General features: G+C 34.4%; 1 protein-coding gene across 2 annotated transcripts in view; it reads left to right on the top strand.

Moving 5' to 3' along the window:
• Nucleotides 1–20,342, top strand: part of PIEZO2 (piezo type mechanosensitive ion channel component 2) — a 564,998-nt gene that overhangs the window by 497,382 nt on the left and 47,274 nt on the right. Inside the window, exons 34-39 of one of the 2 annotated variants that reach the window (XM_044666881.1) lie at nt 1,096–1,199; nt 2,682–2,780; nt 5,492–5,606; nt 7,087–7,146; nt 12,274–12,440; nt 13,059–13,225. In XM_044666881.1, coding sequence (XP_044522816.1) covers nt 1,096–1,199; nt 2,682–2,780; nt 5,492–5,606; nt 7,087–7,146; nt 12,274–12,440; nt 13,059–13,225 — 712 coding nt within the window. The remainder of the gene's footprint in view (nt 1–1,095; nt 1,200–2,681; nt 2,781–5,491; nt 5,607–7,086; nt 7,147–12,273; nt 12,441–13,058; nt 13,226–20,342) is intronic. The other variant, XM_044666889.1, reaches the window with a different exon arrangement.

The following is a 20,342-nucleotide window of genomic DNA, read 5'->3' as shown; positions in this document are numbered from 1 at the left end:
TGAAAGCCTAAATAAAGACCAAAAACCATAGGATATTTTGTGTATAATGATGGTACGGTTTTTGTAACATCAGAAATTTCTATGCTGGGTTTCGTCTCTCTGATCAAATGAAACGATGACATATTCCTCTTAAAATGGAAAAAAAAAATAAAATTGATCAATTTCCTCTAAAATATTTGGATTGACCTTGCAACGTTCTGTGCGACAAACTCCTAACACAGACTGTGTTTACATGCAAGAGTAAAGAATAGACTATAGCAGGGCAAACACACATCCCTTGCTCTTTTGGCTATAGATCATAGCGATCAATACGGATCTCTGCATGATAAGACAGAGTTCTAAGACGCTACAACCCCTCCCAAGAACATCAGCGGTGAGCCATGCAGATCTCGTTTGTCGTGCTACAGTCTCTTCAACTGGCTGCGTGTAGAAACAGGCATTGTGTTTCGTTTTCTCCTTCACTGCCCATTTCCTCCTCATGGCAATGTGGGTTAAAAAACAACCAACCTCCAATCCTCCATTGTTGCCATACTTGTCATGTCCGATGTGTTCCATGTGCAGAAGCCAGGTCTACACAGCAAGAGGTGAAGTGGAAGGTTTCTGATGCCCAGTTTGAGCTCGGAATTATCGGAATTATCGGAATTATCTCTGAATTATCGGCTCTCCGTATAGCCAATATTTGTGAGATAATTGCAAATCCTCCACTTCACCTTGGCCTTATCTATACGACCAAAATAACAAAATCGTGCCCCATCGATGAGTTATTTTGATCATCGTAATGATCGAATTGGATTGCTGCACAGTTGATCTGATTGATTGGTGCAGTCTAGGAAGAAGGTTGAAAATACCAGATTGCCTATGCTTTGGCCAATTCGGTTCAGTGGTATAGACAAGGCCTTTGTGCTTTAACCTAGTCATAGTAGCCCTGAGTAATATTAGCCTGACAGTGAGTTCTGTTCACTTGTTTTTTCTTCCTCTATCCTACCGACTCCTTTGTTGACTGTATGTTGGTATATCTTTGTGTGTCATTCAGAAAAGAGCCTCAAATATTCCTTGTGTTTTTCAAGAAATAAGTAAATATTTTGTTTTGCTTAGTGGTCAGGAGTGGAGATTATTATTTGTTTGAGACGGATAGCGAAGAAGAAGAAGAGGAGGAGGAAAAAAAAGAAGAAGAACCACCAAGAAAGTCAGCATTCCAGGTAAATGTGGGCTGCAGCAAATAAGTAAATAAACATAGAGTATATGTTATAAAAATAATAAATAATACACATTAATATAATAATAAATAACAATAAAATTAAAAATTAAAAAACAAACAAATTATATATATACATATATATATATATATGGAGAGAGAGAGAGAGAGAGAGAGAGAGAAAGAGAGAAAGAGAGAGAGAGAGAGAAACCATATGACCAAACTTGATTGTAGCTTTTCTCATTCTAACCATATTTCTTATAATGCCTAGAAACACATAATCTGTGTCTGGAATTGTTTGTCATAAATGAAAGTTAGTCTCAGCCTAATGGTAATGTTGCTTTATTTTAGTAGTGTTAGAATTACTCGGATGCAGAAATATTATAGGGAGCTGGTTTTAATTTGCTTGCTTCAAGAGATTTTCATTCGTTTTTCTATTTTTGTGAATAAACTTCAATTTTACTCGTTAATAAAGGCATGTAGGATAGATACCTACTCTTTGAGATTTCTTGAAGTCCTGTTCTGATATTTGCAAGAATCGATCATGGTGACCAACAAGTCCATAACCATGTGGTCATCAAGCAAAGGATCGCTTTAAGCTTGTCTTGTCATTTTCAATGGGGCACATTTATAAGTTTATTTTAAGATGTGTTAACTGAAGCTACTAATATCACCAATGAAAAGAGTTGAGGGTATCTTTATTATTCTGCTATATTGTATTTTCCTTTTTAGAGCTATTTTACTAAGGAGCTCTGTCTCCTCTCTAGGTGCCAGCCAGACAATAGAAGGAATGCAGTGGATATTTAACAAGTTTGTTGATGATGTTGATAGAGTTCATAAGTATAATTATAAAGATTTAATCTAGCTTATTTTATGACTTAGGAACACCATTTTGACATGTTACTTGTAATAACCTTTGTCATTTCACTGGCCCTGCAGTGGGTCATATAATGTGACTAGAGAAGTATGCCTACATAAAGGGCACTCTAAATCTGCTGACTATACCTTTCTAGGCACCTAGGCTCTTTACCTGTCTTCATAAAAAAGAAAAGCAAAAAGCTGAATTCTAAGTAGTCATGTGTATGCTTCTTTTCTCTTTCAATGTCTTTAAAAAAAGCAATATTGTCTCTTCATGCATGCACGGATAGCTATTGCTCTAAATACTGATAATTTGTTTTGTTTATTTTTATTCTAACATCATTTCTAACCACTATCTTTCATATAGCTATGGAGAAAAAGAAATGGATCACCTTGACTATTTTTCATGGATTATAGGCATAACATAGAGCATTATTTTTTTTTATTCCTAACTTACAAATTGAACATATCTCTGCTGGCATTGGTTCTTATCTAACTTTTAGTAAGCATCACTTTCCCCCAAAGTTAGCATAATAATAGAGATAAAATAATTTGGGAGTTTTGTATTAGAGTATTGATTTGGGTTTTTTTTTCCTACTAATTATTTTTGCTTTGTCCTTCTTTGTAGAGAGCTATTGGAAAGTTTGCATCAGCCATTTTAGCCTTGCCAAAGTCTGTCATTAAACTTCCTAAAACTATTCTTCAGTATTTAATCAGAGCTGCAAAGGTATTTTGATGTTTCACTGACATATAGTAATGCCCTCCTCTTTTTAGCAATTTAGTCAAACATATCCCATTGCCCTGTATCTGCATTTTCCCTTCTCTATAAACAATGAACTTTCATTAACATTTAAAATTATTTGGCACACTAGCTTTCCTTAAATGAGCTCTCTCAAGTGATATATGTATCATGTACCTTTCTCGTTTTCATGCCAAAACTGGAGGCCATCCAAAAAATAGAAAGAGAAAATGCAGATATCTATATCTTTCTAGCCTTTTGATAATACTGCATAAGCCACATCTGGCTTTTAGAAGGGTCACATCTGGCTGCATGCATCAGTTACAAGGCGTAGAAAATATGATCATCTTTCTCAGAAGCTGGTAAAACTCTTGACTGTGCTACTAAAGGACACATTTTGCCCAGACCTTCTTTTCTAGCTCAGTAATCTCTTGATCTCTCTATTCATGAGTCAGGTTTCAATTTCTCTTTACTTTCCATAAACTCATCACAACTTCTTTAAAAAACTATAGGCCTCATGTGGTACCTCTAATTTCCTGTCCTATAGGTTTAGTGAGACTGCTTTTCAGTGAGCATTAATAACTGATTGGTACATCCTGAGCATAAATATAAGCTACATCACCTGTCTGGCCCATTATAAATACCCATTCTTCTGTTATTTAACAGAGTTCCCTTTGAGAGCAGAGTCTGATATAAGACTTTAATTCTATGGGCTTCAGTTTCCTCATCTGTATAATGGAGGATTTAAGCAATATCTCTAGGATTGAGATCTGATTTGAATGTAATAATCAAATCAAAATCAGTTATTATATGATGCTGATTTGGGGACTTTAATATTTAAAGTAGTTACTTTGGTAGGTTTTTTGTTGTTGTTTTTTCCCCTCACCTTATTTTATTAATCTCTAATACCAATAATAAAATGGGTAAAAAGAAATTGGTCTGCAACTATTAAGTGCCTGCTTCATGCCAAACACTGTGCAAAGTGCTAGTATACAAATACAATGAATGAAAGGATTCCTACTCACAAAAAGTATGAATTCTAACAAGTCATCTTTTACTTCATCTTATTTCTTAGTATCTTCTTACCTATTTAAAGCAGGTACTGAATCTCTATTTAAAGTCTCCATTTTTCCTAAGTTTTGGACTCCAGGTTGTACGCATGGCAATTTAGTTCCCTACTTCACTAATTCCTAGGTCTAAAGCGATATAAACTAGTTTACTTAAAACAAAAGAAATTTATACCTATCTATCCATATTTTCTTATTTAAACCTTGCCCTTTAAACACAAGTTTAACTTTTCATTAAAAAGAACAATTTTTAAAAAGAATATCTTTTTGCCTTTTTTTGCATTTGGAATGAAAACAAGGATTATACTCATTCCTTGGCCCCAAGACTCACATTTCTACAACTGAGAAAATTATACAAGAAACATTCCTCCTTAATAAAATGCAGTCCCCACATTTATATTCCTGAAGTAGCTAGGCTCTCCCTCTACAACTGAATCCACAATTCAAAATATTTACCTATGCTATGATTAATTATAACAATGATAGCTTTCATTTATGTAATTCTTTAAGGTTTGCAAAGCATTTTATGTAGCTTATCTAATTTGATCATTACAACAAACTTGATCCATTAAGCACTTCAAAAATAATTAAAAAAAACATTCATGGATCTAAAAAAGCATCCAGGAACCAAACTTTATTTTTTTTCTTCTGTAATCCAGCTTCCCTGAGACCCAGGTGTATCCATGGGTGCATGAGGGCATGCTTACTTGGCTTATCATAGGTTGGTGTCTATGGGGATTGGGTTTTCCTTCTGCATGAGTTTGTGGCATCACTAGATACTTCTCAAGATCTGTTGTATCTTGGTATCATCCATGTTATGATGTTAGTTGTAACTATTTTCAGCCCTTAAATGAAAATTATAAAAAGCAACCAAAAGCACTGACTTTTGTTTCAGACTATCTTGCAATAACTTATTAACCTTTTTAGTTCCTAGTTCACACCTGCTTGGTGATATTTGTCAGAAAGTTATTATATATGCTTCTGTATGCTTGTATATGTAAGTATGTATATTTACATATATGTAAGTACAAACACATTCACAATTATATATAACATTATTTTTACTCTGACAAAGACATCTCTCAAATTTTTGTTAAAATTCAACTACTGTCTACAGTTGTAAGTTAGTAGAGGTATATTGAACCAATGTTTAAAAAGTAAATGGAAGTAACGGAGATACTTTATTTATATGCGGTTTATTGTCTTTTTTTATGGAGAAAGAAGTGACCGAAGAGTGATTGCTAGTCAGCTTGTAGCATTTTGTCTCTTTGCAAAGTAGAGGGGGCAGAAATAAGCTTATAACAAATGGACACCTTGGTAATGGTCAAGGAGCATGGGAGAGTGGTGGCATGTACCCTAAGTTCACTGCATGCATTTTTGTGGGTTCTTGTGGAACTTATTCTTCCTTCAGCTGTTTTCATATTTGGTTTTATGCTAATGAAAATGGCACAGGCAAACTTAGAAGGCCTGAATGGAGGAAGGGCTACTGAGTTGTGTTTGGGATTGGAAACGTGCTTATGTCTACAAATGCGAGTAAATGTGTCCCTGCTGGTATTCCTAAGGTTGGAACACTTCATTGTTTACTTTAACTTTATTAAAAATCTGAAAAAAGAATGACATTGTTCCCTCTAGTTTGTATATCAGGCCTGGATTACTGATCCTAAAACAGCTCTCCGACAGAGAAGAAAGGAGAAAAAAAGGTCTGCAAGAGAAGAGCAAAAACGGAGGAGGAAAGGATCTGGGGAGGGTGTGTATGATTCTGTATTCCCCATACAAATTAATGGTCCTGTTTCTGCCATTGTAAAACATAAAGATTTATCTGAAGAACACATTAAAGTTAATAGAAATAAAAGTTTAGAGTTCCAAAGAACAAGAAAAAAAATGTTTGTGTCAATCTGTTAATGCTTATCCTCAGCTATTGGAATAGAACCTCCACATAGAAAGAAAACCAAGAGATTAAGATTACATGAATATTTGGAGGGAGGAAGGAAAGAAGGAAGAAAAGAAGGAATGAAGAAAAGAAAGAAGGAAGGAAGGAAGTCATTAAGCACTTTATATGCTAGCCATTGTGCTAAATGCTTTATAATTATTTAATTTGACCCTCACAATAAATCTGTGAGTTAGTTGTTATTATAACTCCCTTTTTAAGCAGACATAGCTTAAAGAACCTATGCAAAGTCACACACCTACAGTTATTTGAAACCATATTCATTCTTACTCCAGACTCAAAACTCCTTCATTGTGCACTTAGGAGGAACTTAAAAGGAACCAGTTAGTATCTGGTTTGAACTAAAAATCAACTCTTCCTATAATTTCCTCTATTGTTCTGCCTAGTATCTCTCCCAAGTCTTTTTTTTTAAAACCCTTAACTTCTGTGTATTAGTTCCTTGGTGGAAGATTGGTAAGGGTAGGCAATGGGGGTCAAGTGACTTGCCCAGGGTCACACAGCTGGGAAGTTTCTGAGGCCGGATTTGAACCTAGGACCTCCTGTCTCTAGGCCTGGCTCTCACTCCACTGAGCTACCCAGCTGCCCCCACCCAAGTCTTGATACAATAGGATCCTTGATCATGTTTTTCAGTGTCATAATCATATTTATTAGACTCAGCTTTGCATGCCTCCACATTAAGTGCTACGTGAAAGTAAAGATCAGACATGGCGCCTAATCTCTAGAAACTCATGCTCATGAGTATAAAAATAGTAAAGATCAGACAGACAATTAATGGAGTTGTAATTCCTAATGTATGAGTTATAAGCAAGTATTTACAAAAAAAGAAGTTATACCCTGATGACAAATATGATTAAAATTCTAAGAAATTATAATAAGAGGCAAAGGAAATGAATTATGTCAAAGAATGTCCATGTTTTCAAATGTAGTCTTAAAATAATTTAACAGAAGAGAAAAAAGGCAGTTTATGCAAACAATCAACAATAATCCATTCTTTTCTTCCATAAGCATTTATTCAGTGCCTTGTAAAAGGCTTTATGCTAAGAACTGTGTGAAATACAAAAGTAATAAGACACAACATCTTTAACTTCAACGTGTGAATGATTATTTTAGGGCGAAGGAACAAGGAAAATTTGAACCCTGGAAGGTTTTTGAGGTTTCTCAGAATTGTTGATTCATAGAATCCCCTGAATTTAATGTTGAAATCAGCTTTAATGTAGATGAAAAGAATTTTGTTTAATTCAAAATATTAACTTCTCTTTTTGTAATATCAATTTGGCAGGGCCTGTGGAATGGGAAGACCGAGAAGATGAGCCAATAAAAAAGAAATCTGATGGACCAGGTAATTCAATGAAGCCAAAAATAGCATTTAAATACAGGCCATCATCACTGCTGGTCAGGCTATGTGATGACATTCTACAAAAATTTTATTGGATGTTGCTTCTAGAATAATTACTAACAGTTGTCCTTTGGATATTCATCATTGCTGTAAATTATTATAAATTCCTAGAAGTAGAACTTAACTTGACAATTATATTACTGGACCAAAAATATGGTCACTCACTTTTCTGGGGCTAATCATAAAAATGCCCAAAGGAAGAAGATTCTGATGAAGTTGCATTATGATGCAAATCCTAAATATATGACCAGTTTAAAAAAATGAATAAATAAAAAGGGAGGAATAGGCCAGTAGATGAGTGTGGAATAGAACTGTCTCCCACTGTAGGAAAAGAGCGTGACTATTCATGTGAAATAACTACCCATAACTTCTAAAGTGTTATTGCCTATATTTTCACAATTGTAAAAACACTACAAAAATAGTTTAGTGCAATCTACAAGTTTTCATTTCTTTTCTTAGATGAGATATACACAAACTCTGAAATGTGACTGATATCTTCTGGCTCTAGATGAAACTATCTGCTCTCAAAAAAAAAATTGTGTTGTTTGGCACCAGTCTTCATTGGGACTCTGTATTATAGTTGGATCGTACTATACAATGACAATGATAAACTTCTAAATTATATTCATTTTGGATGCTTTTAGAAATAAGTGCAAAATCCATCATAATATATTACTTTATTAAACAAAATTGAATGTATACCAGTCACAACATGTCTCATAAAATGTAGCTTCAACACTTTAATGAATCTCTAGTCTCATCAGTGTTGGGATTCCTTCCACTCCTCATCATGATCCTCATTCATATTTATTCTGGTCCAGGCCCAGCTCAAGCTACTCCAATAAATCAGACTTAGGTTAAAATGAAGAACCATAAAATGCAAAACAACAACAAAAACAACAATAACAAAGAAATACAGAAGATTTTACTAAAAACAAAAAATAAGATGGATCCAATCATAAAGGTCGAAAGAGATGAATTCCAATAGGATATTCTATTCTGCCTTAGCAACTGGCCATGCCCAATCAGTCAGAAAGATGTTCCCAAAGAACAACAGGACATCTAAAAATCTCCTTTGTCAGTTCTCCAGGGGTTAGTCTTCTTATGCCATAGGTGCTAAAAAAAGCAAATCAGTGATGATCCTAAGATTTGCCTCAATTCCCCCTTAAAGGGACACAAGCCCCAGCTCATAGTTATAAAAAAAGGTTCTGCTCCTACCCCAGTATCAGGGGTCCTCCAGGACCCTTTGATCATAGAGCTACAGCTAGAAGGAACCTCAGAAACCCTAAAGTCCAACTGCTTCATTTTACAAATGAGGAAACTGGAATTTAAAGAGTGACTTGTCCAAAGTCACAAAGATAAGTGCCAGAGACAAGATTTGCACCTCCATCCTGTCATTGAAGATCCAATACTCTTTCTCTTTTAGTAGAGGCTTCCTCTGAGTCTGCTCCTACTTTTTGGCTACCTCGTATAGCAATAAGGCTATTCACCAGTTACTATTTACTTTTGCTGTATGACTAGCACACTTCCTTTTCTAATAATAATAATAACTAGCATTTATATAACCTACCATGTGCCAAGCACTGTGTTAAGCCCTTTACAAATATTGTCTCATTTTTACTCAAAATAACCCTGTTGAGTAGTTGCCATTATTATCCTTATTTTACAGATGAGGAAACTGAGGCAATTTAAAGGTTAAGTGACTTGCCCAGGCTTGAGCAGCTAGTAAGTGTCTGAGGTTGGATTTCAGCTCAGGTCTTATACGCCCTAGCGCTGTACCACCTATATGTCCCAAAATGAAACACAATTTTAATACTTTACTGGGTTTGTGTTATCAGTAAAATAGATATTCCCGTCAGCTATCAGGTCATAAGCTGCCCTTACCTTCTCATACTGGGTGATTCTTGCCTTCAAATAAGACCCTGAGAAGGGGTCCCACATTGCATGGGTTCTAGTTGAAGTTGCAGACTATCATTAATACCTCATTTTCATTAAGTGATCAGCCCTGGTTATACATTCTCGGATGAAACCTTTTATGTCACCTTTTATATGAAAATTTGTATGGGTAGTATTCTGCTCAGAGCTGCCTTGCATGAATCCATTGCCTTTTGGGTAACCTATAACTTTAATTCTTCAGAGACTTTAGCTTCAGACCCTTATAGCATTGATGTCAAAATAAAATAAATGTCAAAAAGTAAATGGAGTTTTGCTTCAAGAAGAAGCTTTGGATAATCAAAATACCAATCATTTTCACAAATACAATCTTCCTCCACAAAGAAAAGTGTCCTCCTATTCACTATCTAGCCTAGTTTATGCATCCACTATATCAGTACAGATGGATCAGTTCTGTCTGTATTCCATGCCTTACCTGAATTTTATCTAGACTTTTCGTCTAACCTATGATATTTTAACTCTGAACAAAGATCTTAATAAAAGTTAAAATTATCATAGTTTTACATCTGTTCTACCACTTCATTTACCATAAATGGTCTCATGTAAAAAATACCAAATTCCCATATTATCTCATTTTATTTTCACAATAACCTTGTTAGATATGTTTTACTCTTCCACTCAATTAATACTGAAGTATTTAAAGTAAAACCTGTCACATATTTCGGTGGCAATTGCTAAAATAGTACAAGTATAGTTAAAATGATTATAGCTTTTTGTACTACCTTAATAATTCTAAATTCTAAAATCACAATTCCTTGACCTCCATCCCCACTCTACCATAGCTAATCACCAATGTGTTCACAGATGAATTAGAATTCAGTTTCACCTCCAAGATCTGAAATTTAGAATTCCCCCCTCTGACTGTGATCCTTTGCCTTTTCATCTCTTCTTCTCTCTTTCACCTCTTATTTCTGTTTTTTGCCTTCATCATGACCTTCATTCCCTTAATTTCTCCCTATTCCTTTAAACCAGTGATGGGCAAACTATGGCCCAGGCCAGATGTGGCCCCCTGAAATGTTCTATCTGGCCTCTGGACATTATTCCTAATCTGAGGAATACAATGAGTAGGATACACTACAATGAAACTTCGAAAGAGTTGCCTTAGAAACAGACTGACAGATGAGCATTTCCTTTCCTTTCCTTTGGCTCCCTCTTTAAAAAGTTTGCCCATCACTGCTTTAAACCCATCAATCTTGCTCTGGTCTCACTTTCTTTAATACAGACTTATACCCCTGATTAGTCATTTCAGTTATTCCTCCTTTTCTACCCTTAAGTCCCTTTCATCCTTGACCTTGCTCTTCCCATTCTTTTAGATCTAAATTCCAAACTATATGCCCTTTCTGCCCTTTTCATCATCTGCACATAAGAACCCACAAAATTCTGTGCTCATACTTTCCAAAAAAAATCTTATTGACTAACCTAAACTGAGCTCTTGCTGCTCTATGACATTTTAAAATTTGTCTCTCATATCTCATTACCTACAATGGCTATTTCTAACCTCTTCTCCCCTCAGTTTCTTTCATTTACCATCTTGTCCCCTCTCATCAGATCCTAGCCTCCTACTTAAGTGTTAAAGTTAATGCTATTCCTCATCTCCCCTATTCTAATCCACTTAAACTTTGTATTTTCACCCAGTTTGTCTTCTCTCCATCCCATTTCAGAGGATGATGTCTATTTCCTATCTATCAAAACTTATTGTCTCCACCTATAAGCTTCCATCTTCGTCCCCTTGCATTCACTCTGATTTTATTTCATAAGTTGTTCTCTTTTCTTTATTTATCTTCAATTTTTTCCCCACTGGTGGATCCTTCTACTTAATGCAAAAATCTCCACTATTAAAAAAAATCCTTTCTTTGGCTTAGCTATTCATACTTTTATGTGTCAATTCAAAGTTAACATGTGCAAAATATAATTCATCATTTCCCTACTCCTATATGTCCCTTTCCTTAAATTCTCAATTTTTATCAGTGTTACTACTCTGCTCCCAGATAGCATGTCCTGAATAATCTTTAATCTCTCCCCTTTATTATCTCTACATATCAAATAAGTTGCCACATCCTGTCCATTCTGTCTCTTCCTTTTTCTTTCAATGGCAACCATCCTATTTAATGCCTTTATTACATACTTCCGTTCAGCACTATTATAAATAGGGTCATCACTGGTCTTTCTGCATCCAGGCTGCCCACTATTTTACCCAATCTTCACACCATTGCTCAAATAATTTCATTAAGTACCACTCTGGTCTTATTATTTTGCTATTTGAAAACCTTCAGTGTGCCTCATTGCCTGAAAAACCAAGTATAAATGTGTGATCCTGTTATTTAGACCTTCCACACTCAGTTGAGTATACCTTTGGAGTCTCATCTGATAGGACTGATAGGATCCTTGTCATTGGTTGGTTAGTTGGTTCAGTTGTATCCAACTCTTTGTGATGCCATTTGGTGTTTTCTTGGAAGAAATTCTGGAGTGGTTTGCCATTTCTTTTTCCAACTCATTTTACAGATGAGGAAATTGAGACAAACACGGTTATGTGACTTGACCAGGATTATAAAGCTAGTAAATATCTGAGGCTGGATTTGAATTCGTGTTTTCCTGACTCTAGGTCTGATGCTCTATTCACTATACCACCTAGTGGTCCCCATAAGATCCTAGAAGCTTTCATAAAGAGCTAGAAGACATTAATGAGATCACTTAGTTCAGTCCCTTCATTTTATATATAAAACTGAGACCCAGAATAGAGAAGTTACTTTCTCCTATGACATAACACGATTAAGCAGCAGAATTAAAGATGTCAAATAACTCCTTCATGTACTCAGAACTACTCTCTCTTCCCCAATCTTGCCATGCCCTTTCCTGTCACCAGGTCTACGTTCTTACTGTACTGAGACCCTAGAATGGACTCCTTTCTTCTCCTCTACCCTTATTTTAACCTCTTCTCTGCAGTTCCCACATTCCCCTTTATATTAGGTTATTCTCCACCCTACCCCAACTCACTAATAAATTTGAAAGCCTTGAGAGCAGACTCTGTATAACCCTGATATCTGGTATTGGGTAATTAATAAATATATTATAAATGTTTATTAAAGTACTTGAAACTATTATATTTCATCTTCCCAGATAACATCATCAAAAGGATATTCAATATTTTAAAGTTTACTTGGGTCCTGTTTTTGGCATCAGTAGACAGTTTTACAACCTGGCTTAACTCCATTTCACGGGAGCACATTGACATATCTACAGTGCTAAGAATTGAGAGATGCATGCTGACCAGAGAAATTAAAAAGGTAACATTATCGATGCCATTCTCTTCTCCCCTTTTCTTCCCTATTTCTTTTCTTTTAAAATATCTTCCATCTTAGAATCAATATTGTGTATTGGTTCCAAGGCAGAAGAGTGGTAAGGGCTGGGCAAGGGGGGTTAAAGTGGTTTGCTCTGAGTCACAGCTAGGAAATGTCTGAGGAAAGATTTGAACCCAGGAACCCCCATCTCTACTCCTGCCTCTTGATCCACTGAGCCACCTATATGCCCCCCATTTCCAAAAGTTTAAGACTAAATTGAATTCTTCCTTTTGCAAAGAAAGCTCAATACCATCCTATTTCCTTTTAGCCTACAAGAAGCTATCTCATACTCAGGAAGAGAATGAAATTTTAGTCATGAGAGTTGGGCTGGAGCATAGAGCTGCCCTAACTTCAAATTGTGGTTTGATAGATTTTCTCATGATTTCAGGGAAAATGCCTGAAATGTATCATAGCAAAGATGTTATATCTGTGCAGAGAAGCAAGTAATTAAAGCTGAATCTGAGAAGGGTACATGTGTAAAAGATGTAGAGAAGGTTCTGAGAAGCAACCAGGCCAAGAACTAGAGAAATCTTTCATTCTATGCTTCTTTCTGCTTTTCCTTAGGGCAATGTTCCAACTCGAGAGAGCATCCATATGTACTATCAGAACCACATTATGAATCTTTCTAGAGAGTCAGGACTGGACACGATTGATGACAATCCCGGTGCTGCTTCAGGCTTAAAAACAGCCCGAAGGATGGATAGCTTAGATTCTCATGACAGTATCTCCAGGTATTTCATTTTTTAAGTAATAATTTTTCTGAATGTATAAAACCAGAAATCTATACAGGAGCATTTTATAAGAAGCTATTTGCATGAAAGTGCAAATTTACGAATGACTTTTCACTGTCCTATCCTTGGGCCAATAATGACATGAAAATCATTCTGACCTTAGCAATAAAAAGAAATATCTCTGCCAAGTAATTAGAAATATCTATAAGAATTTCATGTAAATTATGTTTTTCCTTTAAACTGTTTTATTGATGTTCTTTTTTTCTGTATCACGGTCACTTCCCAATGATTTATCCCCAAACAGAATGGAATGTTCCCTTGTTAGAAATACATATGTTCAAGAAATCAAATCAACATAGTAGGCCCTGTCTGAAAACTTGACTATAACCACATCTGTAGATTCCTGTCCCTACCAAGAGTCAAGATACAATACTCTGAGGTCACACTTGAACACTACATCATTCAGAGTTCTAGAAATCTTTCAATATTGTTTTTCTTTGCATTACTGATATCTATGTAATTTCCTAGAAGGAACTTAATGACATCAAGCTAAGAATTACCTTTTGTGGCAAGGCCTGCCATTTGAATTATGATTGAACTGCTATCCATTTTGAATTATTGCAGCATTTTTTGAAGGCCTCCTTCTATTTCTTTTATTCCCATAAGCAATGTAATGATTCCCAATAATGTGCTGAGTAGAACATTTGAATCCTATATATGTCTGTTTTGATGAAAGTCTGAAGAATTGTCCAGATAATTGAAGCCCCACCCCTCCAAAATTTGCTTTTCAGAAAAAGGCAGTCATTTTCTTTTTAATTTTTCATGTGGCTATCTTTGTCTTTCTTCATTATTATTTAGTTTGCCTTTCTCTACATACATTTTCCATTTTCATATACAGAAGTTTTCTTAGCTAAGAATATGGAAAAGGTAGGTCTTCAGAAGTTTTTTTCTTTGTATTTACATATGTTCAGGCACACATGAACAAGTCTACAAAATTTCTTTCCCTGGAACACTTACATATTTTCTGAGGATCTCATGGGAAAAAACATAGCTAAAATATTTTGTAACTGAAAGTAGATCTGTTTATATGTGTATACACATGTGTATAAGTATATACATATATGTGTATGTGTGTAGGCATACATGTGTATGTATAATAATTTCATTCTGCATGTGTATAATCTGTCTAAAATCCTTCCCTGAAAGTTAGTAAATGAGAGAAATAGGAGCTAGAATAACAAAAATAATGCATATGACTAAAATTATCTGACCTAATTTTTAACACCCATGCCAAAATGTGAATATTATCTCTTTCAAAGTAGCAACTTTGGGAACCTTCACATTATTTCAGTGATGATGCCATTGATTAAGTTATTTTTAGAATCCCTCTTCTAATTGTCTTCATAGCCAGTTTCTGGGTCTCATTACTTTCTAGTCAGTCTCCATCATCCAGTTCAAAAGTAGTTTAATCACTTGTATTCTATTTGGCTGTTTCAGATTATCAAATCCACTCAAATAAAAAATTGTCATCATTATGGATACTCAAAGTTCTACAATGTTCTGAAAAGAACTCCAAAAAAGAGATTTTTAAATGTTTTGAGCGAAAGCCTAATTACAGTCATGATCATAACTTCTGTAGATAACTTCTTTGAAGTATATAATTCTCATTGTAACATGTAAGTGCTGTTGTGGCCCTTTTGTCACAAACACATAACTTTGGAGTCAGGAAGCCTACATGGTAATAAATACACTATTGGTCTTGAAAGAGTTGCATATCATCCCAAGTATCTAATTTACTTCTAGGACTTTCTTGGGCAACTGAGAGAGTTGAGCCCATTTCCTCAAAACAAAACGCAAAAGCAATCACTTTAATATGAGGTTGTGTTTTGATCAAATCAAAAGAGAGAATGGTAAGTGCCAGAGAGCTATTTGTAGTCATTGGTAGGGAAATTAAATGAGAAGATCATGTATTTATATAGTATTTAACAAACCCTAAAGTACTATAGAACAGCAAATTATGTCATCATTATTATCATTATTGTTGTTATTATATTGTTATTTTAAATCACCATATCAAAACTCAGATAATTATATGTTGTCGAAATTTTTGTCTGGTGATGATATATATTTTAAAATCATTTTAATAGTATGGTGATTTGGTAAGGGTTTGGTTTGCTCCGTCATTTCCCTTATATTCCTAAATTTGGGAATAAGGTATAACTGCTTTGAAAAAGAATTCACAATTCATGTGCTAATTTTTATTCTGCTTATTTTAAAAAATGTAGGACATAAATTCTTAAGAGTACTGTGTCAAAGTAGTTAAATGTTTACTGAAGTTATAAATTGAAATGCTTTGAGCTAATTGAAAAAAATATTCTTTTGATAGAAAGTAATAAAAAGTATAAATTTCCTAATGAAAAAGTCACTTCTCATTTACCTTTACATCAACACATAAATACATTCTCCATAAAATATATTTTTACAAATCCTGTTTTGATTAAAATCTGAAGAAAGAATGGCTAGTATTTTTTGTGTCTAAGCACATTATACCATCAACTTTTCATGATGATGGAGGCTTTTTCTTGACAGACTTAGAGAAAGAAAAAAAAAATCTTTCAAAAAAATCTAATTGCCCTAGCTATGTTCTACAGTTTTTGCTCATTAGGACCATCTTCCTAAATCGTGATACCAATGTTTGGTTTGACAATTTTTCTAATTTTATCCAATGTCCTTTGTATTTGAGATTATGTTTGTTTTGTTGCTAATTGTCTTTTAATTACAGCAGGTTGTCCTTGAAAAAAGAGAGGATTTGGGGGGAAATGGCATTGCTGGTGGGTTAACATCCAAGATATTATTACTAAATGCTTCTTGGGATAAGTTATAATGAGAAGATACAAGAACCGTCAGTTCTTCTAACTGTCTCTTCAGCCCTCACCACACTTCTCAAAAGAAAGTTGACCTGGAAAGATGTGCTTACATTCCAGGCATAGTGAGATGACTATGATTGAAGATGGCACTGTCATTCTTCAACACTTTAAATTCAAAAATCCATTTTCCTCTTTTTTCCTTTTGACTAGCTAAGAACAAATGCATTTTCAAATTGATCCATTTCCTCTCATATATCACGATATCATTTTCCCTCTATATCATTAGTTGTAATGCATTTGTCTGCTAACCACGGCTTACTGATTTTTTTTCTTTAGTTTATCCTGTATATTTGATGGAGATAGAGTAACACAAATGCCATTTGTACATTTTAAAGAAATGTTTGTTTTCTCTGTAGATCTGTCCTGTGGCCTTGATTCTCTATGAAGGCAAAATTTTATAAAATTACGCATTTAGCAAGAGAACAAGTAGACAGAATAGCCTTCCTTTTCATCACAAAATAAAGCAAGGATTATGATAATGATAGATCACATTTAATAAAACACTTTACAAAGAGCAGTTCTGTGAAGTAAGTAATATGTTCCTTGCGCCTTGCATTGCTCTCCTAATTTTATTTTTACAATTCTTATTTTTTACAAATAAGTAAATTAAAGCTCAGAAAATTTAATTGATTTTCCCTAGGCAATAAAATTAGGAAGCCATATCAAACCTAGGCCTGCTAATTCCAAATTCCAACACTTTTTCCAATTCGCTGCAAAAGGATAAAGTTCAAAAAGAAATTCTCCCCTAAAAAAGAAGTTCTTAATCTGGTGCCTGTGAAATTTATTATTTAAGTTTAGTAATCCAGTATACTAGATTTCAGTATATTTGTTTTCCTTTGTATTTATCTATTTTTATCTATACTTCCCATTATTATTATCTATTATCTATTATTTATCTATACTTCCTAAGTATAGAAAATCCATACTTAAAAACATTATCCTAAAAAGGCCTTCATGATACTGTCTGAGGACAGTAGAAACATAGTATAGTGGAAAGAGTAGTGAGCAAGGCCTGTATCCTACTCTCATCTCTGGCACTTATCAGCTTTGTGGTCACAGACAATCAATTCCAACTTCTTTGAGTATCACTTTCTCATCTGTAAAATGTGGATAATAATTCCTATATTACTTACCTTTCTTGAATAAAGTAAATGAAGACCATGAAGAGCCTTGAAAACTTTAAAATTCTATACAAATGTCAAAATTATTATTATTATTATTTCCTATGTAAACAACATTAGAGACTAGCTACTAGTAAGTTTTTTCTCATTTCATATATAAGAAATCATCAATTTGGCTCACATATTTGAAGTAATGTAAACAGTTTTTTGTTCATTTTTTATTCTGATCTAGCAGCTAAAAAAGCTTCTAGAGATGTTAAACATTGCAACTTAGAGAATAATATTAGAAATTAATGATTATTCTTTTAGTAAAATAAAGAGAAAAGACCTCTATAAAATGTCCAACAAGTAAGCCCTGGAGTTCGTTAATTTTGGGGGGGGAAAGAATGGACCATCTTCTCTTATTGTCTGCTTGATGTCTTTTACTCATCATTTCATTTCATGATTTTTTACACTAATTAGAATCCAGTATAAATAGTGACCTCGTATGGTGGGCATGTGAAGAGAGAATGAACCTCCTGACATATTGGCTAGCAGCTTCATCAACCCAAGAACTCCAGTGTTCATAGTAGCATCATTTTCCCATTAGTTTGCTTCCAAGAGCTCTTCAGGGTTCCATAAAAGGCAGATACCTTGGGACTATTGAAGACTCTTTAGAAAAAACCTTCTTGGAATATGCTTAACATTGAACAATGAACTTTTGAATCACTTTCCAAAAATAGTACGATGGTCCCATGTGTACATTTAGCTTGACGGTGGTGTATTTGTAGAGACTTCCATTCAGGATTTCCCAATAGTGACATTCCATCTCTGATCTCTTATTTATAGTTTCCAAAGCTACTTCCTATCCCCCTCCAACTTAAATGGATTCTATGAGTTTTATTATTGATACATGATAGAGTTTGCTTAAGGGAAGTAAAAAGTTCAGAAATTTAAATGAACATAAGCTACTTCATTCTAATCTAAATATGTGAACTCACAGTTGCATAGGACTTTATCTTTTATAAACTGCACAACAACCAAGTAAGGCTATAAATGCCGGGATTATTCCATATTAGAGAAATAGTGAAGATCAGTGAGGTTAAGCAATCTCCTCATACTCACGTATCACACAGTAAGTAGTAAGATTCAATTCTGAACCTACATCTCCTGGTTTTTTAAGTACTGTCCTTTAGACTCCACTCTATCAACTTAGAAATTTTATAGCACATAGTTAATTTCACTTAAAAAAATAAAAATAGACCAGAAGACAAAAACGTTTCTTGATAATACTTTTACAACACATGCTAATGCATGTTACATCAACAGCAGGCAAAGGGAAAATGATGTTCTTTTCTTCAACTTGAAATAGTAGACACTTGCTCTATCCTTTTCTGGAATGGCAGTTCTCCAGTGTTCTAGAAATAAAGCTAAATTTGATTATCACAAAGAATTTGATTGTTTGAAGCTAGCAATTTAATCATAATGAAGTTTAGAGTATGGCTACCTTATTATAAGGCTCCCTTTCTGACCTTAATCTAAGGCCACCTTTAGGTGCTAAAAGTTGCCCTTATTCGTTTGATTTTGAGAATCTCTTCAATTATTTCATAGTAATAAAGGAGGTACTACTTTTCCACAGCAGACTTTTCAGCCTGTCTTTTTCTTCCATCACTTTTTCTGAGCCATCAATGGAGCCTAAGTCCAGTTCTCATCCATATCCCAGAGTCATCAAATGCATGATGATGGTCCAACTGGAATTATAAAAGTATGTCAAGAAACATCTTTTTCTTCTGATCAAGGTTTTTTTTTAAGTGAAATTAACTCTGCACTATAAATCTAGGTAACTTGGGGAATTATTTCTATGAGTGAAACATAACTGTTCATGTGAGCAGTCAGGAAGGCTTCGAATAATAGATCTTATCTTTAAAATTCTCTTGGTTTATAGTTTATACTATACTTGTTTGTACACAGTAGGACCAAAGGGAATACTACACAGGGATTGTAAATACCAAGGCCCTCAAAATTCAGAAACCCCTCTTCCTGAAGTGCTAGGATTGTATGTTCAAGGTGAAAATATTATAACTTGAATCCTTTAACATTCTAGAGTCTAGATGCAATGGAGGGGTAAGCATTCTAGGCTCATGAAATAATATCACTGTATTTGTTATATTCCTTGCTTCTCTTCTTCTTTCTTTTAACACATCTTCCTTGAAACAGTGTCTTCCTCATAACTCTTATTTGCTTCTTGTCAATCCAGTAGCATCCCCTTCCTGGATTTGGCCTGCCCTTCCTATCATTGTTCCATTGGTGAAAGGAGATAAGGGTTTTAACCAACAGGTGCTTTTGGTAATGACCTGTTTTAAACCTCAGGAAAGGTTGCAAGGAGTGATCAAAGGGGAAAAAATAAACAAAAAGAAATGGTTCCTGGTGCTGCTGCATTTCTTTCTCTGCAGAATATTTTAAATGTATTATGTTCTTATTTATACTCTGTTCATCAAAGTAATATCTTCAGGGAACACAGTACACCACAACAAACTGAATAGTTTGAAAATCCATTTTGTTCCTTATTGCTTGTGAGTTTTTCTCTTCACTGAATACCTTTTAGAAGCCACCAAATTCTAGTATATAGATTCTCAAATGAGTAAGCATATAATATTACTGAAGTAACTAACTGTTACAGTATTTTCAGTGGTTTAGTTTAAGACAAACTTGTTTAGCTAAAATATATACATATATTTGTAAAGCTTAACTTAAGGAACTTCCAATATATATGACTCCTTAAAACTTTGCAATTCATTTCATTTTCTTGCTCCAGTTCGAGACATACGTAGCCTTTCCTGGGAATAATGAATTCATTCATTTATTAATTTATTAGCATTCAATATTTCATTTCCCAAAAATAATGAATTCAGTTTATTCATTCACTAATAATTCATTTAATCAATGAGCAATGTTTTAAAAAAGAAAGAAAGAAAAAAGAGAAGTAGCCCAGGAATCATTTATTTCATGATAACTCCAAATGGGTCCTTATCTTCTCTCAGAATCTTTGTTGTTATTGTCATCATTGTGGTGGTTATGTGTTTTGCTGCA

Source organism: Gracilinanus agilis, chromosome 1 (assembly GCF_016433145.1).
Source record: "Gracilinanus agilis isolate LMUSP501 chromosome 1, AgileGrace, whole genome shotgun sequence".
Lineage (NCBI taxonomy): Eukaryota > Metazoa > Chordata > Mammalia > Didelphimorphia > Didelphidae > Gracilinanus > Gracilinanus agilis.
The sequence above is the reverse complement of the archived record's forward strand: the minus strand, read 5'-3'. Positions and strand labels throughout refer to the sequence as shown.